The sequence below is a fragment of the Berghia stephanieae genome, chromosome 8, assembly GCF_034508935.2.
Source record: "Berghia stephanieae isolate SIO BIC M18660-M18661 chromosome 8, UCSD_Bste_1.3, whole genome shotgun sequence".
NCBI lineage: Eukaryota > Metazoa > Mollusca > Gastropoda > Nudibranchia > Aeolidiidae > Berghia > Berghia stephanieae.
In genome coordinates this window covers 52,370,484-52,390,483 of record NC_088367.1, presented here as the reverse complement: position 1 = coordinate 52,390,483, position 20,000 = coordinate 52,370,484, and the positions used below count along the sequence as shown (strand labels likewise).

The window sequence follows — 20,000 nt, the reverse complement described above, 5'->3', positions numbered from 1 at the left end:
AAAAAGTTCTAGCCAGCATGAAAAATAAAAAGTGCCGATTATCTTTGTTTATAATCAAGCTGCTTGTTGCCGGTTGAACGTGATATCAGACTAGTGAATCCAATTAAGGGGCAGGTACCTTTCGGATACAAAGCGAATACCATACCGTTGAGCCATGCTGGCCCTTAGTTTTAGCTCGAACTTGAAATAAATGTGTGTGTTTATTTCCCTTTTGTTCATACCATGAACCAAACTGTTTGAGCATTGTTTGCCTCACATGAATTGTCTTTTATTTGGGAAATAAAGATTATATTATTATTATTATTATTATTATTATTATTATTATTATATTATTATTATTTATTATTATTATTATTATTATTATTATTATTATTATTATTATTATTATTATTATTATTATTATTATTATTATTATATTATTATATCATTATCATTATTATTATTATTATTATTATTATTATTATTATTATTATTATTATTATTATTATTATTATTATTATTATTATATTATTATTATTTATTATTATTATTATTATTATTATTATCATTATTATTATTATTATTATTATTATTATTATTATTATTATTATTTATTATTATTATTATTATTATTATTATTATTATTATTATTATTTGAATGGTTGTTTTACACAGGTTTTACTACAGCACATACGGAGCACACGTGGCGACCTTTAACCTTTACGTGAAGACAGGGTTCAACTACCCCAGGCCGACCTGGAAACGGGACACGAGTCAGGGTAGGGGGTGGCGTTATGGACAGGTGGACATCAGTGTGACCCACTCTTTCAATGTAAGGAATGGTGGTGGTGGTGGTGGTGGTGGTGGTGGTGGTGGTGGTGTGGTGGTGGTGTTGATGTTGGTGGTGATGGTGGTGGTGGTGGTGGTGATGGTGATGATGGTAGTGGTGATGGTGGTGGTGATGGTGGTGGTGGTGGTGGTGGTGGTTGGTGGTGGTTGTTGTTGGTGGTGGTGGTGGTGGTGGTGGTGGTGGTGGTGGTGGTTGGTGGTGGTGGTGGTGGTGGTGTGGTGGTGGTGTTGATGGTGGTGGTGGTGGTGGTGGTGGTGGTTGGTGGTGGTTGTTGGTGGTGGTGGTGGTGGTGGTGGTGGTGGTGGTGGTGGTTGGTGGTGGTGGTGGTGGTGGTGTGGTGGTGGTGTTGATGGTGGTGGTGATGGTGGTGGTGGTGGTGGTGATGATGATGATGGGGGTGGTGATGGTGGTGGTGATGGTGGTGGTGGTGTGGTGGTGGTGGTGATGATGATGATGGTGGTGGTGATAATGATGATGATGATGATGATGATGATTAATAATTATAATAATAATGATAGTAATAATAATAATAATAATAATAATAATAATAATAATAATAATAATAATAATAATAATAATAATAATAATAATAATAATAATGATGGTGGATAATTGATGGTGGTGGTGATGGTGGTGGTGGTGGTGGTGATGATGGTGGTGGTGATGGTGGTGATGATGATGATGATGATGATGATGATGATGATGATGATGATGATGATGATGATGATGATGGTCGTGGTGGTGGGGATGATGATGATGATGATGATGATGATGATGATGATGATGATGATGATGATGATTAATAATTATAATAATAATGCTAGTAATAAAAATAATAATAATAATAATAATAATAATAATAATAATAATAATAATAATAATAATAATAATAATAATAATAATGATAATAATAACGATAAAAATATAATATAATAATAAAAATAATAATAATAATAATAATAATAATAATAATAATAATAATAATAATATAATAATAATAAATAAAATAATAACAATAATAATAATGAGTTAAATTTTTTTAACCAAGGGCCAAAATGCTAGTTACATTGTGTTATCCTATCTTACATGAATGGCATTTGCTCTCTTTATATTCTCCACATCTTGATTGGCTCATTTTCTGACTGGTCAGGTGGTGTTTGAGGTCAAGGCCGGGTCATCCTTCCAGGGAGTTGTAGCCCTTGATGACGTAGCCATGGTCCAAGGAACTTGTAGCTCTGGTAGGTCTAATGGGGAATAAACAAAAATGTATATAACAGCTTTTATAAAAAAGGGAACAAAATACCAAACACGGAACGTTTCGGGATCAGAACATTTCTTCAGCCAACAACAACAAAATATTTTTATTTTTTTTTGTAATTGACTGAAGAAGGGTTTTGAGCCCAAAAACATTCCGTGTTTGGTACTTTGTTATTTTTTGAAACTGTTATATTCATTTCTGTTTAATTATATATTTTTTTGCAGTCCAAAGCTTCTAGTGTCACTTTGACTTCTACTGCCGTACTCTGGAAAAACCCATCTTTGAACATTTAGCCAAAAAATTCGTCCTACAAATATCGATCGATTTAAATTACCCTCATCGTGGCAAAAACTCTCAAACCTGGGACTTTTGAAGGCAGCAGCTTCTAATGGCGTTACACTTCTGTGTTATAATGTTCTTTCCAGGCCGAGACTTTATTTATTCATTTATCTATTTATCTGCTTTCTTGTGTCTTGATTTATTCACTCTTTAATTAATCGATATTTTCATATATATATATATATATGACTCATCTATACATTAACATTTTATCTATTCATTATTCAAATATTTATTTATTCATTTACCTAATCATATGTATAAATGTTTACTTATTCCATTCATTTACTTATCTTTCATGTATTAATTTACTTACTTACTCATTCATCTATTCCTGTATTTACCAACTGTAATCCAACCGTTGCTCCTCCCATCCCACAGCGTCGACCCCATCCCCGAGTGGCAGTTTTTCCAAGACGTGTACCTTTGAGACCAGCGACCTCTGCGGATTCACCCAAGGCTTGAAGGACGACTTTGACTGGCACAGACAAACCGGAAGTACTCAGTCCTTCGCCACGGGGCCCACCTACGATCACACGCTGAAGACCAACGCAGGTGAGATGTCATGAAATTAGAGAATAAATTAAATGTTTGTTTTCTGAAATGAAACAAAATTTCTGGGTGGGGTTCATGGCCTCCCATAGTGGGCAGGGAGGCACTTACTGTGACTTCTATGCCCTTATATCTGTTTTCCAACATGCTTTCTGTCTTTCTCTACGTGGTTTCAGCTTACTTCCCTCTATCATATTTATTTATTCATTTATCTATTTATTTATTCATTATCTATTTATTCATTTACCTATTTATACATTTATTATTATTTATTCATTTATTTATCTATTTATATTTTTATTTATTTATTTGTCTATTTATTCATTTATTTATCTATTTATTTAGTTACTTATTTATTTATTCATTCATTTATCTGTGACTTCTATCCCCTTACATCTGTTTTCCAACATGCTTTCTGTCTTTCTCTACGTAGTGTATTCAGCTTACTTCCCTCTATCATATTTATTTATTTATTTACGTATCCATTTATTCATTTATTTATTTACTTATATATTTATTCATTTATCTATTTATTTATTTATTTACTTAAATATTTATTTGTATATATTGCAATGGTCCGTAGGTCACTACATGTACACCGAGGCATCCTACCCCAGGAAACTGGGCGACAAAGCCAGGCTGGAATCGTTCCAGATCCCCGCCAACCCCAGCAGTCCAGTGTGCGTCCGGTTCTGGTACAACATGTACGGCTCTGCCATGGGGACTCTGAACGTCTACGTCAACAGGAATGGAGCAGACGGCAAACCTGTCTGGGTCCGGAAAGGTAGATTGCCCCTATCCTTACCACCTACAGAAAAATCTCTCATTCTTTACGATGCAACCAACAACTCTCTCATCTGATTATTCTTGTTTCTCATAACCTTTGAAGAAAGTTTGTTTATTATAGCCATAAACACTTGATACTGTATTGTAGAGCTAATTTTTCTGAACAATATTATTATGCATAGAATGTACTTGTTAATCTTCTGTTTGAGTAGGAAAATATATTTTTGTGTTGGGTGGGTGTGAAGTTTTGGGGAAAATTCTGAAACTGGCCGGTAAGGAGAGTTAACCCTCTCCTTACTACCAACAGCAAAATTGTCACAGTTGCTACGACACAATATACATTATTTCTTATTCAGATTTATTTTGTACATCACAAACTTTAAAGAACGATCCTTGTTTAATTAATAAGAACATAAAGTTGTTTTGTAGAGAGCTTGTTTCAGATTTTAAAAATCAATTTTTATGGTGGATAAGCCTGCCATTTTGGAAAAATACTGAAAATGGTCAGTGAGTAGAGAGTAAAATTGGTTTTTAAAAAGCACAAAAAACTTGGGCTTTTTTATAAAGCGCAAAATCCGATAAACTTGCTAAAAGCGCTTTGCAAGAGGTCCCTAGCCAACAGCAACACGTAACATACAGATCGTGACATGACGCCTGATAGGCGATATTACACATTTTTCGAACAGAGACAACGCTGTTAACGGCCAGGTACTCATTTTACACCAGAGTACGATGAGAGAATGTAAGTAAAGAGCCTTCTCCAAGGACTCAACTATGCGCCGAGCGAGGCTCGTACCCAGGACCTTCCGATCCGAAAGGGGGGGTCATACCACTAGACCATATAGCCGCACTCTCGTCACCACCTACAGCAAAATCCTCACATTTGTTACGACACAATATACATTATTTCTTATTCAGATTTATTTTGTACATCACAAAATTTAAAGAACGATCATTGTTTAATAAATAAGAACGTAAAGTTGTTTTGTAGAGAGCTTGTTTCAGTTTTAAAGAAATCTAATTTTCTGCTGGGTAAGCAGAAAAAAAACCACCAAAAACTTGAACTTTTTAATATAGCGTAAATGTTGCTGCTCGAAGCTCGAAGAAATAAATAATAACGTGAAGTTGAATGTAAGCTTCAATTTAATTACAAAAACAGATCAAATGAACGTTTCGGGTTTCCCCTTTATCAACAAAACGGGATGAATGAAACACCACAGATGAATGAGATAATGTGGTAGTGGCGTAGTTCAACTACAATGGGGTCCCTGACCAACAGCAATACGAAACTTGTAGAACGAGACACACGCCTGTTAGGCGATAATACAATTTTTTTTCTGACAGATACAACGCTGATAATGGCCAGGTATTCATTTTACACTTGAGTACGGTGAGAGAATGTGAGTAAAGAATCTTTTCCAAGGGCTCAACTAATGCTCCGAACGAGACTCGAACCCAGGATCTTCCAGCATAGTCCCCATTTATATGAGTCCCATTCACTCCCTGGGTGCCTTGAGCAAATCGCCTCGCCCCACCTCAATATGCAGCGCTGCATTGCGGCTGACGGCTGAGTTATTCCAGTCTTTCCTTGGAATAGACCCTAGAGAAAAATTACCTCTATGGGATGAATAAAGGGAATTCTATTTTATTTTATTATTTTATTTTGTTTTCCTATCTTACTTATTGTCATATTTAGACACCTTTAGCTTTTCATTTCACAATGGAGTTTTCATCTAATCCATGACTCACCCCCCCCCCCCCCCCTTTCCAAAGACACATATATGCAATATTTTGGCCTTTGGTTTTCATCTCAGACAAAAGTCACTTAAAATGTCAAAGGCCAAAAGGTCATTTGTTTCTAACTTTTGATTTCACAATGGAATTTTCATCTAATCCATGACTCATCTATCTACCCCTCCACCCTTCCACCCTACCCCCCCCCTCCCCTTTTTTCCCAATCAGACAACCAGGGCACTGGCTGGAAAGAAGCGTCCGTCAGCGTCCCTCCTGCATCCTCTTCCTTCGTCATCGTGTACGAGGCGGTGATGGGGAGAAACTCGAGGAGTGACATGGCCATTGACGACTTCAGCGTCTCCAATACTGACTGTAGCCACCCTGGTGAGTGAGATAGAAAGAGAAAAAAAACTTGAGCTTTTATATAGCTCAATATCCACTAAACGTGCTCAAAGCATTTTACGAGGGGTCCCTGAGCAACAGCAACACGTAACATATAGATCGAGACATGACGCCTGTTTGGCGATATTACATTTTTATTCCAATCGAAACAACGCTGTTAACGACCAGGTACTCATTTTACACCTAAACGAGAGTAAAGAGCCTTTTCCAAGGACTCAACTATGCGACGATTGAGGCTCGAATCCAGGACCTTCCGATCCGAAAGCTAGTGTCATACCACTAGACCACATAGTCGAGCGAAAAACATTTAAAGCATTTTGCAGGGTTGCCATAATGCATGCCACATCTCCATGCATCTCGGTTCAGCGTATCATCTTCCTCCAGGCCCAGTTCTTTCATATCGTCCTTTACCTTATCGAACCATCTAGTCTTTGGGCGTCCCTTTTTCATCTTTCCCGCTATTTGTAAATCCAATACTTTCCTTCCCACGTACTCCCTCTCCCTCTCTCTCTCTCTCTCCCTCTCTCTCTCTCTCTCTCTCTCTCTCTCTCTCTCTCTCTCTCTCTCTCTCTCTCTCTCGTCTCTTTACATGTCCAAACCATTTCAATCCATCTCCTCTCATCTCTATTGATACATGTAACGCAATATCCACAGAACGTGCTCAAAGCGGTTTACAACGACGATGGTAATAATGATAATGTTGATGATAATTATTACTAACTTACTTACTTAGGCCGCCCCTTGGGGCGCCCAACATGAGCCACAAGTCTTTGCCATTCTGTCCTGTCCTCCATAAGCGTACGCAGCTCCCGGGTGTTGTCCATTCTTGTGTTATCTAGCAGACAGTCATGTAGGTTGTATTCTGCCTGCCTCTGCTTCTGGTGCGCTCAGGTGGTTCCCATAGTCAAGACTGCTTGCAATCTCCTCCTTGTGCCTCCATCAGTGCCCCGCAACTCTCAGTCTTCTCTTTTGAATCTTCGAGGTCACTGGGGGGAGGTCATAGTAGAGCTCTTTATTTGTTATGTGCTCTTTCCAGCTTACATTGAGTGCCATCCGCAGCATACGGGTGTAGCAGCCGTCCAGTTGCTTCTCAAGGCCTTTAGTAAGAGTCCATGTCGCTGCTCCATAAAGAATCACTGACTCTACCGTTGCCAGGAACAGTCTCTTCTTTATTTCCCTCTGTAGGTTTGAACTCCAGATTTTCCTGAGTTTGTGACAGGTACTCCAAGCCAATGCTTTTCTGACAGAAATATCAGAGGAACTGCTTTGGGTCCAACCTCCTAGGTACTTGAAGTTGTCAACTTCCTTCAGCCATTTTCCATTCTTTGCCTGTATGGTAATTGGCCTTTCTTGGTTGTAGGTTTAGAAAACTGTCTTTTTAGCATTACAGCATAGTCCTACTCGTTCAGCCTCAGTTTCAAGTCTGTTGAGGACTTCGTGTGCCTGGTCCATCTCCTCGTTCAGTAGAGCCAGATCATCTGCGAAATCTAGATCCGTGACAATCATAGCTGGATAGCCCTACCATGATGAAAATCTTAAAAGCATATAGTATACCTCCTAAACTTCTCTCTGCTATTAAAAGAATGTATGAGAACACACGGGCAAAGGTTATCTCTCCAGATGGTGAAACTGAGCTGTTTGAGATCAAAGCAGGGGTGCTTCTAGGTGATACATTAGCCCCCTATCTCTTTGCAATTGTCTTGGACTATGTGATGAGAAAGACCAACGCTGGCATGGAGAACGAGCTGGGCTTCACGCTGCATAGACAAAGAAGTAGGCGCAATGATGATAAGGATGATGATACTCATCACTTTGTCATGGATAATCTTCAATTATTTTTTTTCAACTTTTCTCTAACTCAACCTCATATGATACAGCCAAGGGATGTTGCTGCTTGCTTTGTGAAAACTTTTAGTTCTGCAAAGTCTACATCAAATCCAAATACATTGGAAAATAGCCTGGTCTGACATTTTGTGTCGGTCAGTCATCAGTACGGTGACACATCTTGCAACAAAGCCAAGCAATGTTGAGCATGGCCAGTAATTGAATGACCACAACAATCCAGTTCCAACATTTAATTCCTTTAAAGTGTATATTACCTCACTTACCTCAGGTATGAATGTGTACCTTGCAATAGATCAGGACTATAATTTGGAGTGTAGGGCCAATAAGGTCACCCCGAATATGCGATTTGTATTTGATAAAATGTCCGACCGTCTGCTGTGGGGAAATCATTAAACCTGTATGAAGTCTGTTAAGGAATCAACATGTGGTGAAATATACATTTTGTGTCTGATCGTCCGTTGTAGGGAAATTTGCATGGGGACGGCGTGGCTCAGCGGTACGGTACCAAAAGATACCGAGTTCGAATACCCGCCTCGTTTTGTGGCCTTGAGCAAGTCACCTCGCCCTAGCTCACTTTGCGGCGCTGCACTGCGGCTAACACCTGGGTTATTCCAGTCTTCCCTTGGAATAGACCTTAAAGAAAAAATTCCCCTTGAGAATGAATAAAGGGAATTCATGATTTATTTTATTTATTTACTAAAACTATATGAAGGCTGTTGAGGAATTAATATGTGATAAAACGCGCTTTATAAAAGTAAAATTATATTATTCTCTACTTGTACTCGAACTACAGCCAACTGCGACTTCAACCACGGCTTGTGTACTTGGACCAACACCAAGGTAGGGGACAACTTTGACTGGCTGCTGACCAAGAAGATGACCGGTACCACGAGCACTGGCCCCATAGTGGACCATACCTGGGACAACAGTACAGGTAGTCACTTAGGTTTTGTGGATTAGGTCAACTATATAAAAAAATAATAAATAAAAAATATATAAAATAATAATAATAATAATAAAATAAAATAATAATAATAATAATATAATAATAATTATAATATAATATAATAATAATAATAATAATAATAATATATATATATATATAAATAATAATATATAATAATAATAATAATAATAATAATAAAAATAATAAATAATAATAATAATATAATAATAATAATAAATAAAATAATATAAAATAATAATAATAATAATAATAATAATATAATAATAATAATATAGATATAATAATAATAATAATTAATAATATAATAATATAATAATATAATAATATATAATAATATATAATAATAATAATATAATATAATATATAATATAATATATATATAATAATAATATAATATATATAATATATTAATAATAATATAATAATATAATAATATATATATAATAATAATATAGTAATATAATATAATAAATATATATATAATGTATATCATATTATTTAATATTTAGTAAGTAGTTTATCATGATACTGAGTAGTGTAGTAGTAGTAGTAGTAGTAGTAGTAGTAGTGTAGTAGTAGTAGTAGTAGTAGTAGTAGTAGTAGTAGTAGTAGTAGTAGTAGTAGTAGTAGTAGTAGTAGTAGTAGTAATAATAAAAGTGGTAGTAGTATTATCAATGTTATTATCATCATTATCTTCATCATTTTCCAGGTCAGTACGTTTTCATCGATGCATCTGGACAGAGTTCTGCTGACAAAGCTTGGCTGGTCAGTCAGGACATCAGCCCCAGTTCTCCCTCCTGCCTCAATTTCTGGTTCGCTTCTAGCGGAGCCACCCCAGCCTCTCTGAACGTCTGGGTCAGACAATCCTCCGACGGGAGTCTTGTGCCCATCTGGGCAATCAACAGTGTCCAGGGAAATGGCTGGACACAGGCAAGGGCTGTGGTCCCCAAACAAACTGGAAGTTATCAGGTGAGAAGATTCTGTGGGGCTAAGTGGTCTTGTTGTATGACACACACTAGCTTTCGGATCGGAAGGTCCTGGGTTCACAGGCAAGGGCTGTGGTTCCCAAACAGATTGGGGAGTTATCAGGTCAGAAGATTCTGTGAGGCTACGTGGTCTTGTTGTATGACACACACGAGCTTTCGGATCGGAAGGTCCTGGGTTCGAGCCTCGCTTGGTGCATAGTTGAGTCCTCTTTACTCACATTCTTTCATCGTACTCAGGTGTAAAATGAGTACTTGGCCCTTAACAGTCTTGTCTTTGTCGGAAAAAAATTGTAATGCCGCCTAACAGGCGTCGTGTCCCGTCCACATATTATATGTTGCTGTTGGCCAGAGACATCTTGTAAAGCGCTTTGAGCACGTTTAGTGGATATTGCGCTATATAAAAGGTCAATTTTCAAGAGATACTGATAAATCTTCAGTGTCCAGACAAGGCAATTTCTTTCAGTTTCCAATGCTCTGCATGACATGATCAACGTTGGTTCGGTAAACTTCGGGATGGCAATTTTGTGAGTTTTTTTAGCCAAGCTCATGCTATCTTTATCATTATTTCAATCCCCAGGTGATATTTGAGAGTGTTTAGAGAAATGAGCAGGGATATCTCACATATATTATTTGATATTATAATATCTATAGATAGTATACGCTAAGACGCTAACAACATTCGTTGCCATCCGGAAGTATAACGGAACAACACACAAAACTCTGTGTAACCATGAACTTTTATGGTCTGGTTAATACAGTTTAGTGAGAATTACTCATAAATGTGGATGGAAAAAAAAAAACAATAACAAAGACCTGAGTGACGTCATCTTCATTCTATCTCTACATATTTCATCATACTCGTATTTCAATCCCCAGGTGATATTTGAGAGTGTCCGAGGAATGAGCTGGGATGGATACTTGGCAGTTGATGACGTCGTCTTTGACCTTTCCAACCCCTGCACATGTAAGTGTGTTATTGTCTAAAAATAGTGTCGCTTTATTGTCACGTGGCATTTCACTCAGACCTGCCGACTATAGGGGATGAGATTAGCGGAAGAGTAGCGTCCCTTGATTGGACGTCACCTTGCTTAGAGAACGTCAACATGGTTTTGCGCATGCGTCTCTCTCGTCATCGCTTTAGGTGAAGTGTCTCATGCCGCTTTCACCGGAAGCGAGGACGAGAGACGCATGCACACAGCCAACATGACGTTCTCTCTCTAATAACTTTTCCGCCCGTGACGTCCAATCAAGGGACGCTACTCTTCCGCTAATCTCATTCCCTATGACGGAAAAAATGATAGAATTACGAAATTATTTCGGCTCTAATTTCAGAACCTTATCATCATTTCCAAGTCATTTAAAACTTATTGAAAGTGAAAGTTAATGCCATCAGTAGAGTAATCAACGTTTAAGGTCACATATAGTTCAAGATCAACGTCTTTATCTGCAAAAGGCGGATTGTCCCTCACTGCAGATTTTATACAATTATTTATATAGTTGTATGTCGTAGTAATATTCAAAGACCATGTGAAAATTCTACCTAAACATAAAGTATCAATATATAAGTTGAGCTGAAGTTTTTAAAAAGTAATGAAATGATACACATGTATTTGTTATTGTGTATTATAAGGCTTCTATTTCTTCCCCGATTACAGTGACTCCCACGAGCGCCAAACCCACCTTTGGCCCAATCACACCATCACCAACACCAGGGCCTTCCTCTGCAGCACCTTCAACGACGACCAGTTCTACAGCAGCTTGTAAGTCTCGTTGAATTTCAACCTTCACCTTTAACCCTTAACGACCGTGCTGTGGAAAAACTCGTATTTAAAAAATTTGACCAGAAAATTATTCCTTTAAATATTGATCTATTTCACCCTCTCCTTACCAGCTATTTTCAGAATTTTACCCAAAACTTCATACTCACCCAACACAAAAATATAGTTTTCAAACAGATTAGCAACGAGTATATTCTGTATTTGTGACCCTTCGTCTCAAAACGGTATTAAGTCGGGATGACTAAGATGCTGAAAATGGAATTTGTAGCCAGACATATCAGACTTAAGTTGAGTTTATGTGCTTTATAGAGGAGAAGGAATATCATGTTTTACTGTGATAAATACCAACATTTCATATTTTGACCAGTTTAACTATAATTTGACTTTTTAGCATCTGGTCCATCCCAACATAATACCGTTTTGAGACGACGGGTCACATTTGTTTAGAAAAATGAGCTCTGCAACACAGTGTCGAGTTTTATAGTTTTATAACAAAAGGAAATCAGAATAAGAAAATTGTTGGCTGCATCGTAACGAATGTGACGATTTTCCTATGAGTGGTAAGGATAGGGTTAAATGACCCCAACTTTGGCAAAAACTATCAAACCTGGGACTTTGAGAAGTTGTCGTCCGTATTGTTGTTTTATAAGCCTGAGTGAATCGTTTGCATTGCTTCGTCATCGTATGAAAATACCAAATTAAGTAAATAAGAAGCAGACACTGGTGTAAGATAAAGATCTGAACAAGTGTGTGTAAAGAGGTCTCAGACAAGGCAAGAAAATAAAATATTAGACAAAAAAAACAACCCAAAAAATCGTCTACGACTGGGGATCGAACCTCTGACCTTCTGAATACCGGTCAGACACTATTCGATTAGGTTAATTCTATTCAATGAGGTTAAATCTCGTCGATATAACGAAGAATAAATTCAATTTATTACATTGCTAAAACTCTTAAGTTCACTCTTTTTTTTCATTTAATTTTAAATTCATTTTTAGGTCATATTTATTGTGACATTATACCGTTTTGAGTTGAAAGGTCACCAGATTTTAACTATAAAATCATCTTTGACATCTAAATCACCTCGATATAGTACCGTTCTGAGTTGGTGGGTGACCAATGTTTGTGTTGTTGATGCTGTGGATGCCCAGAGCAGACGATTGAGCACATCCTTAGAGAATGCCAGGATGGGCCCAGCTGCACTGACCATGACCTAAGAGTCTGCTCCACAGATGCTGTGGAGTGGGTTCGGTGTTTGAGCGACAAACTATGATGATGACCAATGTTTATATGTCATTTGTTTTGATTGCAGCCTCTAGCGTGAGCTGTGACTTTGAGAAAGACGTCTGTGGATGGATCCAATCGACAAAGGACAACTTTAACTGGGACAGGATTAAGGGGAAGACCCCCAGTGATAGGACAGGACCCCAGAGTGACCACTCAGGAAGTAGGTGGTGGTGGTGGTGTGTGTGTGTGTGTGTGTGTGTGTGTGTGTGTGTGTGTGCCCAATCGACAAAGGACAACTTTAACTGGGACAGGATTAAGGGGAAGACCCCCAGTGATAGGACAGGACCCCAGAGTGACAACTCAGGAAGTAGGTGGTGTGTGTGTGTTTGTGTGTGTGTGTGTGTTTGTGTGTATGTGTATGTGTGTGTTTGTGTGTGTGTGTGTGTGTGTGTGTGTATGGATGGACCCAATCGACAAAGGACAATTTTAACTGGGACAGGATTAAGGGGAAGACCCCCAGTGATAGGACAGGACCCCAGAGTGACCACTCAGGAAGTAGGTGGTGTGTGTGTGTGTGTGTGTGTGTGTGTGTGTGTGTGTGTGTGGATGGATGGACCCAATCGACAAAGGACAATTTTAACTGGGACAGGATTAAGGGGAAGACCCCCAGTGATAGGACGGGACCCCAGAGTGACCACTCAGGAAGCAGGTGGTGTGTGTGTGTGTGTGTATTTGTGTGTGTGTGTGTGTGTGTGTGGATTTGTGTGTGTGTTTGTATGGTTGAGGATAACTGGCTGGAATCACGTAGAGTGCTCATCAAATTCTTGGAGCAAATTATTTATTATCTTCACCTCATTGGATTATTTCCTTGTATTTCCTCCGAGTGCGGTGAGAATTATATATATATATATATATATATATATATATATATATATATAATATATATATATATATATATATATATCATATATATATATATAATATATATATATATATTGTGTGTGTGTGTGTGTGTGTGTGTCTGTGTTTATATGGGTGTGTAAAATATAACAAATACAAACTTAAGCTTTATATTACACAAAATGGAAATATCGGTCAATATTGCCTATTGGGGGATTAGATGAAAAATTGAACTTGGTAAATCCGTAAAAATGCGCTATATAAGTGTTCATATTGAATTTTTTAGTTGAACTATCCCATCAATCTTATCTTACCTATTCATTTCCTCCAATTACAATACAACATCCATCTCTTATCACAAACATTAACCATAATCTAACAAGCATTCCCCACTCCAGAGGGTCTACTGTAACACATTGTCAATATTCCCATCAATCATAACATATTATATCAATATCCCTTCCCACCATCCTAGAGGGATACTACCTGTACATATGTCAATATCCCATCAATCATAACATATATCAATATCCCTCCCCACCATCCCAGAGGGATACTACCTGTACATATGTCAATATCCCATCAATCATAACATCTTATACCAATATCCCTTCCCACCATCCCAGAGGGATATTACCTGTACATATGTCAATATCCCATCAATCATAACATATTATATCAATATCCCCCCCACTAACCCAGAGGGATACTACCTGTACATATGTCAATATCCCATCAATCATAACATATTATACCAATATCCCTTCCCACCATCCCAGAGGGATACTACCTGTACATATGTCAATATCCCATCAATCATAACATATTATATCAATATCCCTTCCACCATCCTAGATGGGTGATACCTGTACACATGTCAATATCCCATCAATCATAACATATTATATCAATATCCCTTCCCACCATCCCAGAGGGTATACCTGTACATATGTCAATATCCCATCAATCATAACATATTATATCATACCTTCACATCTGATGATACACCTTCCATGCAACCATCAATCAACATATATTCAAACTTCACACCAGAGGGATACTACCTGTACATCGAGACCAGCTACAAACAGGCAGGCCAGAAAGCCACCATCATCAGCCCTGGCATCACCATCGCCTCTGGTCAATCCAAATGCTTCAGCATGTGGTACTTCATGTACGGTCAGCACGTGGACACGCTGGAAGTGTTCCAGCAATACGGCACGACCTTGACCTCGCTCTGGAGTCGGAAGAATACTCAGGGGAGGCAGTGGAATCAGTTGGTTCTCCCCCTTGCCAACCCACCGGCGTCTTTCAATGTAAGCAAATCACCATTATCATCATCTTCACCATCATCATCATCATCATCATCATCATCATCATCATCATCATCATCATCATTATCAACATCATCATCATCATCATCATCATCAACATCATCAACATCATCATCATTATCATCATCATCATCATTACCACCATCATCAACATCATCATCATCATCATCACCATCATCATCATCATCATCATCATCATCATCCTTACCATCATCATCATCAGCTTTTCCTTCAAACACCAGGAATCCTGGCATACATTATCAATAATTGTTTTGATTATTTTTAAAATCCAAACAGCTTTTGATAACAGGAACCAGAGGATCTGGTTACCAAGGAGACATAGCCATTGATGACGTCAGCCTTACGGATGGCCCATGCACAGGTAGGAGTATTTCTATGTATTATTAGCTTTAGTTATTTATTAGTGCGGCTATTATGGTCTAGTGGTATGACACTCGCTTTCGGATTGGATGGTCCTGGGTTCGAGCCTCCATCGGCGCATAGTTGAGTCCTTGGAAAAGGCTCTTTACTTATATTATCTCACGGTACTCAGATTTAAAATTAGTAGCTGGCCTATAACAGCGTTGTCTCTGTCGGAAAAAATTGCAATATCGCCCTAAAAGGCGTCATGTCTCGTTCTATATGTTAAGTGTTGCTGTTGGTTATGCACCCCTTGAAAAGGGCTTTGAGCACGTTTAGGGGATATTACGCTATATAAAAGTTCAATTTTTTGTTTTGTTTTCTTCTTTATTTCGATATTTTTCTCTTAATTATAACTGCAGATTTTTTTTTTTGTCGTTTTATGGACTACAATAATAAAAACATCAATACAACACTTCCTAAGGGGGCAGCGTGGCTCAGCGGTTCGGTCTTTGCTTCTTGCCCGAAAGGTACTGAGTTCGACTACCCCCTTCGTTGTGTGGCGTTGAGCAAGTCACCTCACCCTAGCTCGATTTGCGGCGCTGCATTGCGGCTGACGCCTACGTTGTTCCAGTTTTCCCTTGGAATAGACCCTAGAGACAAATTTCTCTTGTGGGAAGATAAAGCGAATTTTGTTTTTAGATACACCAGTCAGACAGAGATAAATATTTGACTAATAAATAGAGGTGCCTAAATGAGTCGATAAAATGGAGATAAAGATAAAGGGAGTAAATCTGACTCATGAATGAACAACACATCTCTCTCTCTCTCTCTCTCTCTCTCTCTCTCTCTCTCTCTCTCTCTCTCTCTCTCTCTCTCTCTCTCTCTCTCTTCCATCACACACACACGCACACACACACACATTTACAAATTTTCGCCTATATTATTATGACAATCTAATATATATATATATATATATATATATATATATATATATATATATATATATATATATTATATTATATTCTGTGTTTACTTGATAAAGGCCAAGGGCCGAAACGTCGTTTGTTTTGTGTTGTTCGTTCATGAGTCAGATTTACTCCCTTTATCTTTATCTCCATAAATGTTCGGCACATACTATCCACATGTAACACAGGAAAGGGCATGCCAAATATTTCTTTGCCCTTTATCTTTTTTTTAAAGGATGGATTTATGTTTTTATTGGTTTTGTTATCAGCTGAAGAAGGGTTTTTGATCACGAAACGTTCAGTGTTTGGTAATTTGTTCTTTTTAAACTGATTTTTCCTTTTGTTTATAACTTTATACAGGCCAAGAGTTCTGTTAAGCTATGAAAGTTGCACTTAAATGAAGCCACTGATAAGCATGATATTTTTTACTATTCTTCTTATCAAGTTAAGTAAGGACTCAAAACGTATATGTGTATTTAAAACATTAATACAGTTAATTCCAACAGATTGTTAAACTATATTTTATGTGAGGCTATGTCTCCTAGTTGTATGACTCTCGCTTTCGGATTGAAAGGTTATGAGTTCGAGCCTCACTCGGCGCATAGTTGTGTCCTTGGAAAAAGCTATTTAACATTCTCTCACCGTACTGAGGTGTAAAATGAGTACCTGGCGTTGTCTCTGTCGGAAAAAAAATTGCAATAACGCCTAACAGGAGTCATGTATCGTCCTACATGTTAAGTGTTTCTGTTAGCCATGGATCCCTTGTAAAGCGCTTTGAGCACATTTAGTGGATATTGCGCTATACAAAATCTCACCTTAAAAGCTCAACTTATTTTAGACTGAATCAATGTTTATATCTTTTAGCTCCAGCAACCAACCCACAGCTAAGCTGCGACTTTGAGAGCACGTGCCAATACACCAACCTGGCCACAGCTAAAATCAAATGGACCCGGCATGCGTCGTCCACCCAATCCAGTAACACAGGGCCGACCACGGATCACACCCTGCAAAGTAAGACGGGTTTGCAGCTTGGGCTTTTATTGGATGGATGCACTTTTGGAGTGGATTTGGCATGTCTGGAGATACGAGTGGATGGAATAATGTATTATTGCGGCTATGTTGTCTAATGGTGTGGCACTCGCTTTCGGATCGAAATGTCTTGGGTTCGAGCCCTTGGAAAAGGCTTTTTACTTACATTTTTCAGATGCACATTCCTCCCACCAAATCCAGGCATCAGTAACACACTGTATAGTCACCTGGAACAACTACAAAAGACGTCTAACTTCTACGTCATGGCACAAGACCGAAGGGCTAGAGCTCATGTGGTCACTGGTTCTGATAAGTACTCACATTTTCTCGCCGTACTCGGGTTTAAAATGAGTACCTGGCCTTAACAGCGTTGTCTCTGTCGGAAAAAATATTGTAATTTCACTTAAGAGGCGTCATGTCACGTCCTACATGTTCAGTGTTGCTGTTGGGCTTGGACACCTTGTAAAGCGTTTTGAATACCTTTAGTGGATATTGCACTATATAAAAAAGCTCAAGTTGTTTTTTATTAACTGGAGAAATGGGTTCAAGATAATTTACAGGAAAACAAATTTTCCCGCTAAGACTGGAAGAGGAGCTTGTTGACATTTGACAGCTGAACTTGTTTGGTGTTGGTGAGTTGACATTTGACAGCTGAACTTGCTTGGTGTTGGTGAGTTGACATTTGACATCTGAACTTGTTTGGTGTTGGTGAGTTGACATTTGACAGCTGAACTTGCTTGGTGTTGGTGAGTTGACATTTGACATCTGAACTTGTTTGGTGTTGGTGAGTTGACATTTGACAGCTGAACTTGTTTGGTGTTGGTGAGATGACATTTGACAGCTGAACTTGTTTGGTGTTGGTGAGTTGACATTTGTAAATGATAGAAGCATTGGTTGGTTACAGGCAACTGTGAATGAGAAGTTAGATGGATATGTGTGTGATTTACGGTTGATATTATTTATTAAAATTAAAAATTATTATATATTTTATTTTTTATATTATTTATTATTATTATTATTATTATTATTATTATTATTATTATTATTATTATTATTATTATTATTATTATTATTATTATTGTTATTGTTATTATTATTATTATTATTATTATTATTATTATTATTATTATTATTATTATTATTATTATTATTATTATTATTATTATTATTATTATTATTATTATTATTATTATTATTATTATTATTATTATTATTATTATTATTATTCAACTATTATGACCCCCCCCCCCCCACCACCCAGACAACCTCGGCCATTACATGTACGTTGAAGCCTCCTATAGACAAGCCGGGGACAGCGCCGTGCTGCTGTCTGGCCCTGTCACCGGAAGTGGAGGGTCTTACTGCATGACCTTCTGGTACAACATGTACGGTCAGGGTATGGGGACGCTCTCCGTCCACCTCAGTGTCAACGGTGTCCTCGGACTGCCCCTGTGGTCAAGATCGGCCAACCAAGGAAATCTCTGGAGAATTGCCCAAATTCCCTTGACCTTCCCAGCTGCCAAAACTCAGGTAGGTCTTGGTTTGCATGAAAGGTCATGCCAGACAAAGCAAGAAAGATGAAAACATCCCAAAAATTCAGTCGACCTCGACTGGGGATCGAACCTCAGACCGGTAATCAGAAGGTCTGAGGTTCGATCCCCAGTCGAGTTAGACTGATATTTTTGGGATGTGTGTTTTTTCTTGTATTTTTCTTTCTTGCTTTGCCTGACGCCTTTCTTACACACATGTTCAGATGTGTATCTTACGGGTTATATATTAGCTTTGGCTGCAATCGAATTGGTAAAGGGCTAATTTATCAACTAATACAAAACAATGGTCATCAATTGTTGATTATGTGTGTGTGTGTGTGTGTGTGTGTTTGTGTGTGTGTCGCTCTCTGACACGCTTTCTCATGTCACAAAAGTCAAACAATATTAAGCATGGTCAGTGACTGGATTGGTGACAGTAGAAAATTCTGGTCCCAAAGTTATGTCCTTGAGTAATGCCCTTTCCACATATTACCCAACTTGACTCAAGTGCCAATGAGTTCCTGGCAATAGGCATCGTGGAATATTTTACGAATTTTTAGAACAGAAGACGGCTATCACGCGACTGGTACTTTATGATTTGGAGATATGTCTCCATGTTGACTGCGGGGAAAGTTTATGGAACGTTATGAAGCTTGCCATTGAAGATGATACATACAGAGCGACATCCATTTATTTGCAGGTCTTTTCACCCAATTCCTTATTGGCTCATAGTTGAAATGAAAATCTCCAAAAAAAAATGACGCAAAATATTGTCCATTACAATAATGTTAAACTAGGCCCATAAGTGGGTTCGGATGTCAGACCTGGAATGTCAGACCTAGAATTATGTGCACGTTGATCCAGAGTAACGGGCTATATAAATATCTGTATTTATTGTTCTTAACTCTCTCCATACCGTACATTTTCAGTATTTTCCCAAAATGGCAGGCTTTCCCAGCAGAAAAATTGATTTTTTAAACTCAAACAAGACACTCTACAAAACAACTTCTATGTTCTTATTAATAAAACAAAGATCATTCTTCAAAGTTTGTGATGTATGAAATAAATCTGAATAAGAAAAAATGTATACTGTGTCGTAACAAATGTGACGATTTTGCTGTAGGTGGTAAAGAGAGGGTTAATATAAACATGAAATGTTCCACCATGTTGATTCCGC

The 20,000-nt window shown here is 37.9% G+C and overlaps 1 protein-coding gene across 1 annotated transcript in view; it reads left to right on the top strand.

The window, feature by feature from the left end:
* The window catches only part of LOC144979059 (MAM and LDL-receptor class A domain-containing protein 2-like), a 269,405-nt gene that overhangs the window by 54,953 nt on the left and 194,452 nt on the right, over nucleotides 1-20,000 (top strand). The window contains 15 exon segments of the mRNA XM_078925674.1: nucleotides 655-811; nucleotides 1,980-2,067; nucleotides 2,808-2,981; nucleotides 3,562-3,762; nucleotides 5,727-5,882; nucleotides 8,539-8,679; nucleotides 9,422-9,681; nucleotides 10,575-10,662; nucleotides 11,354-11,458; nucleotides 12,789-12,923; nucleotides 13,175-13,258; nucleotides 14,657-14,919; nucleotides 15,235-15,319; nucleotides 17,130-17,276; nucleotides 18,556-18,824. Of these exon segments, the coding sequence (XP_078781800.1) occupies nucleotides 655-811; nucleotides 1,980-2,067; nucleotides 2,808-2,981; nucleotides 3,562-3,762; nucleotides 5,727-5,882; nucleotides 8,539-8,679; nucleotides 9,422-9,681; nucleotides 10,575-10,662; nucleotides 11,354-11,458; nucleotides 12,789-12,923; nucleotides 13,175-13,258; nucleotides 14,657-14,919; nucleotides 15,235-15,319; nucleotides 17,130-17,276; nucleotides 18,556-18,824 (2,353 nt within the window).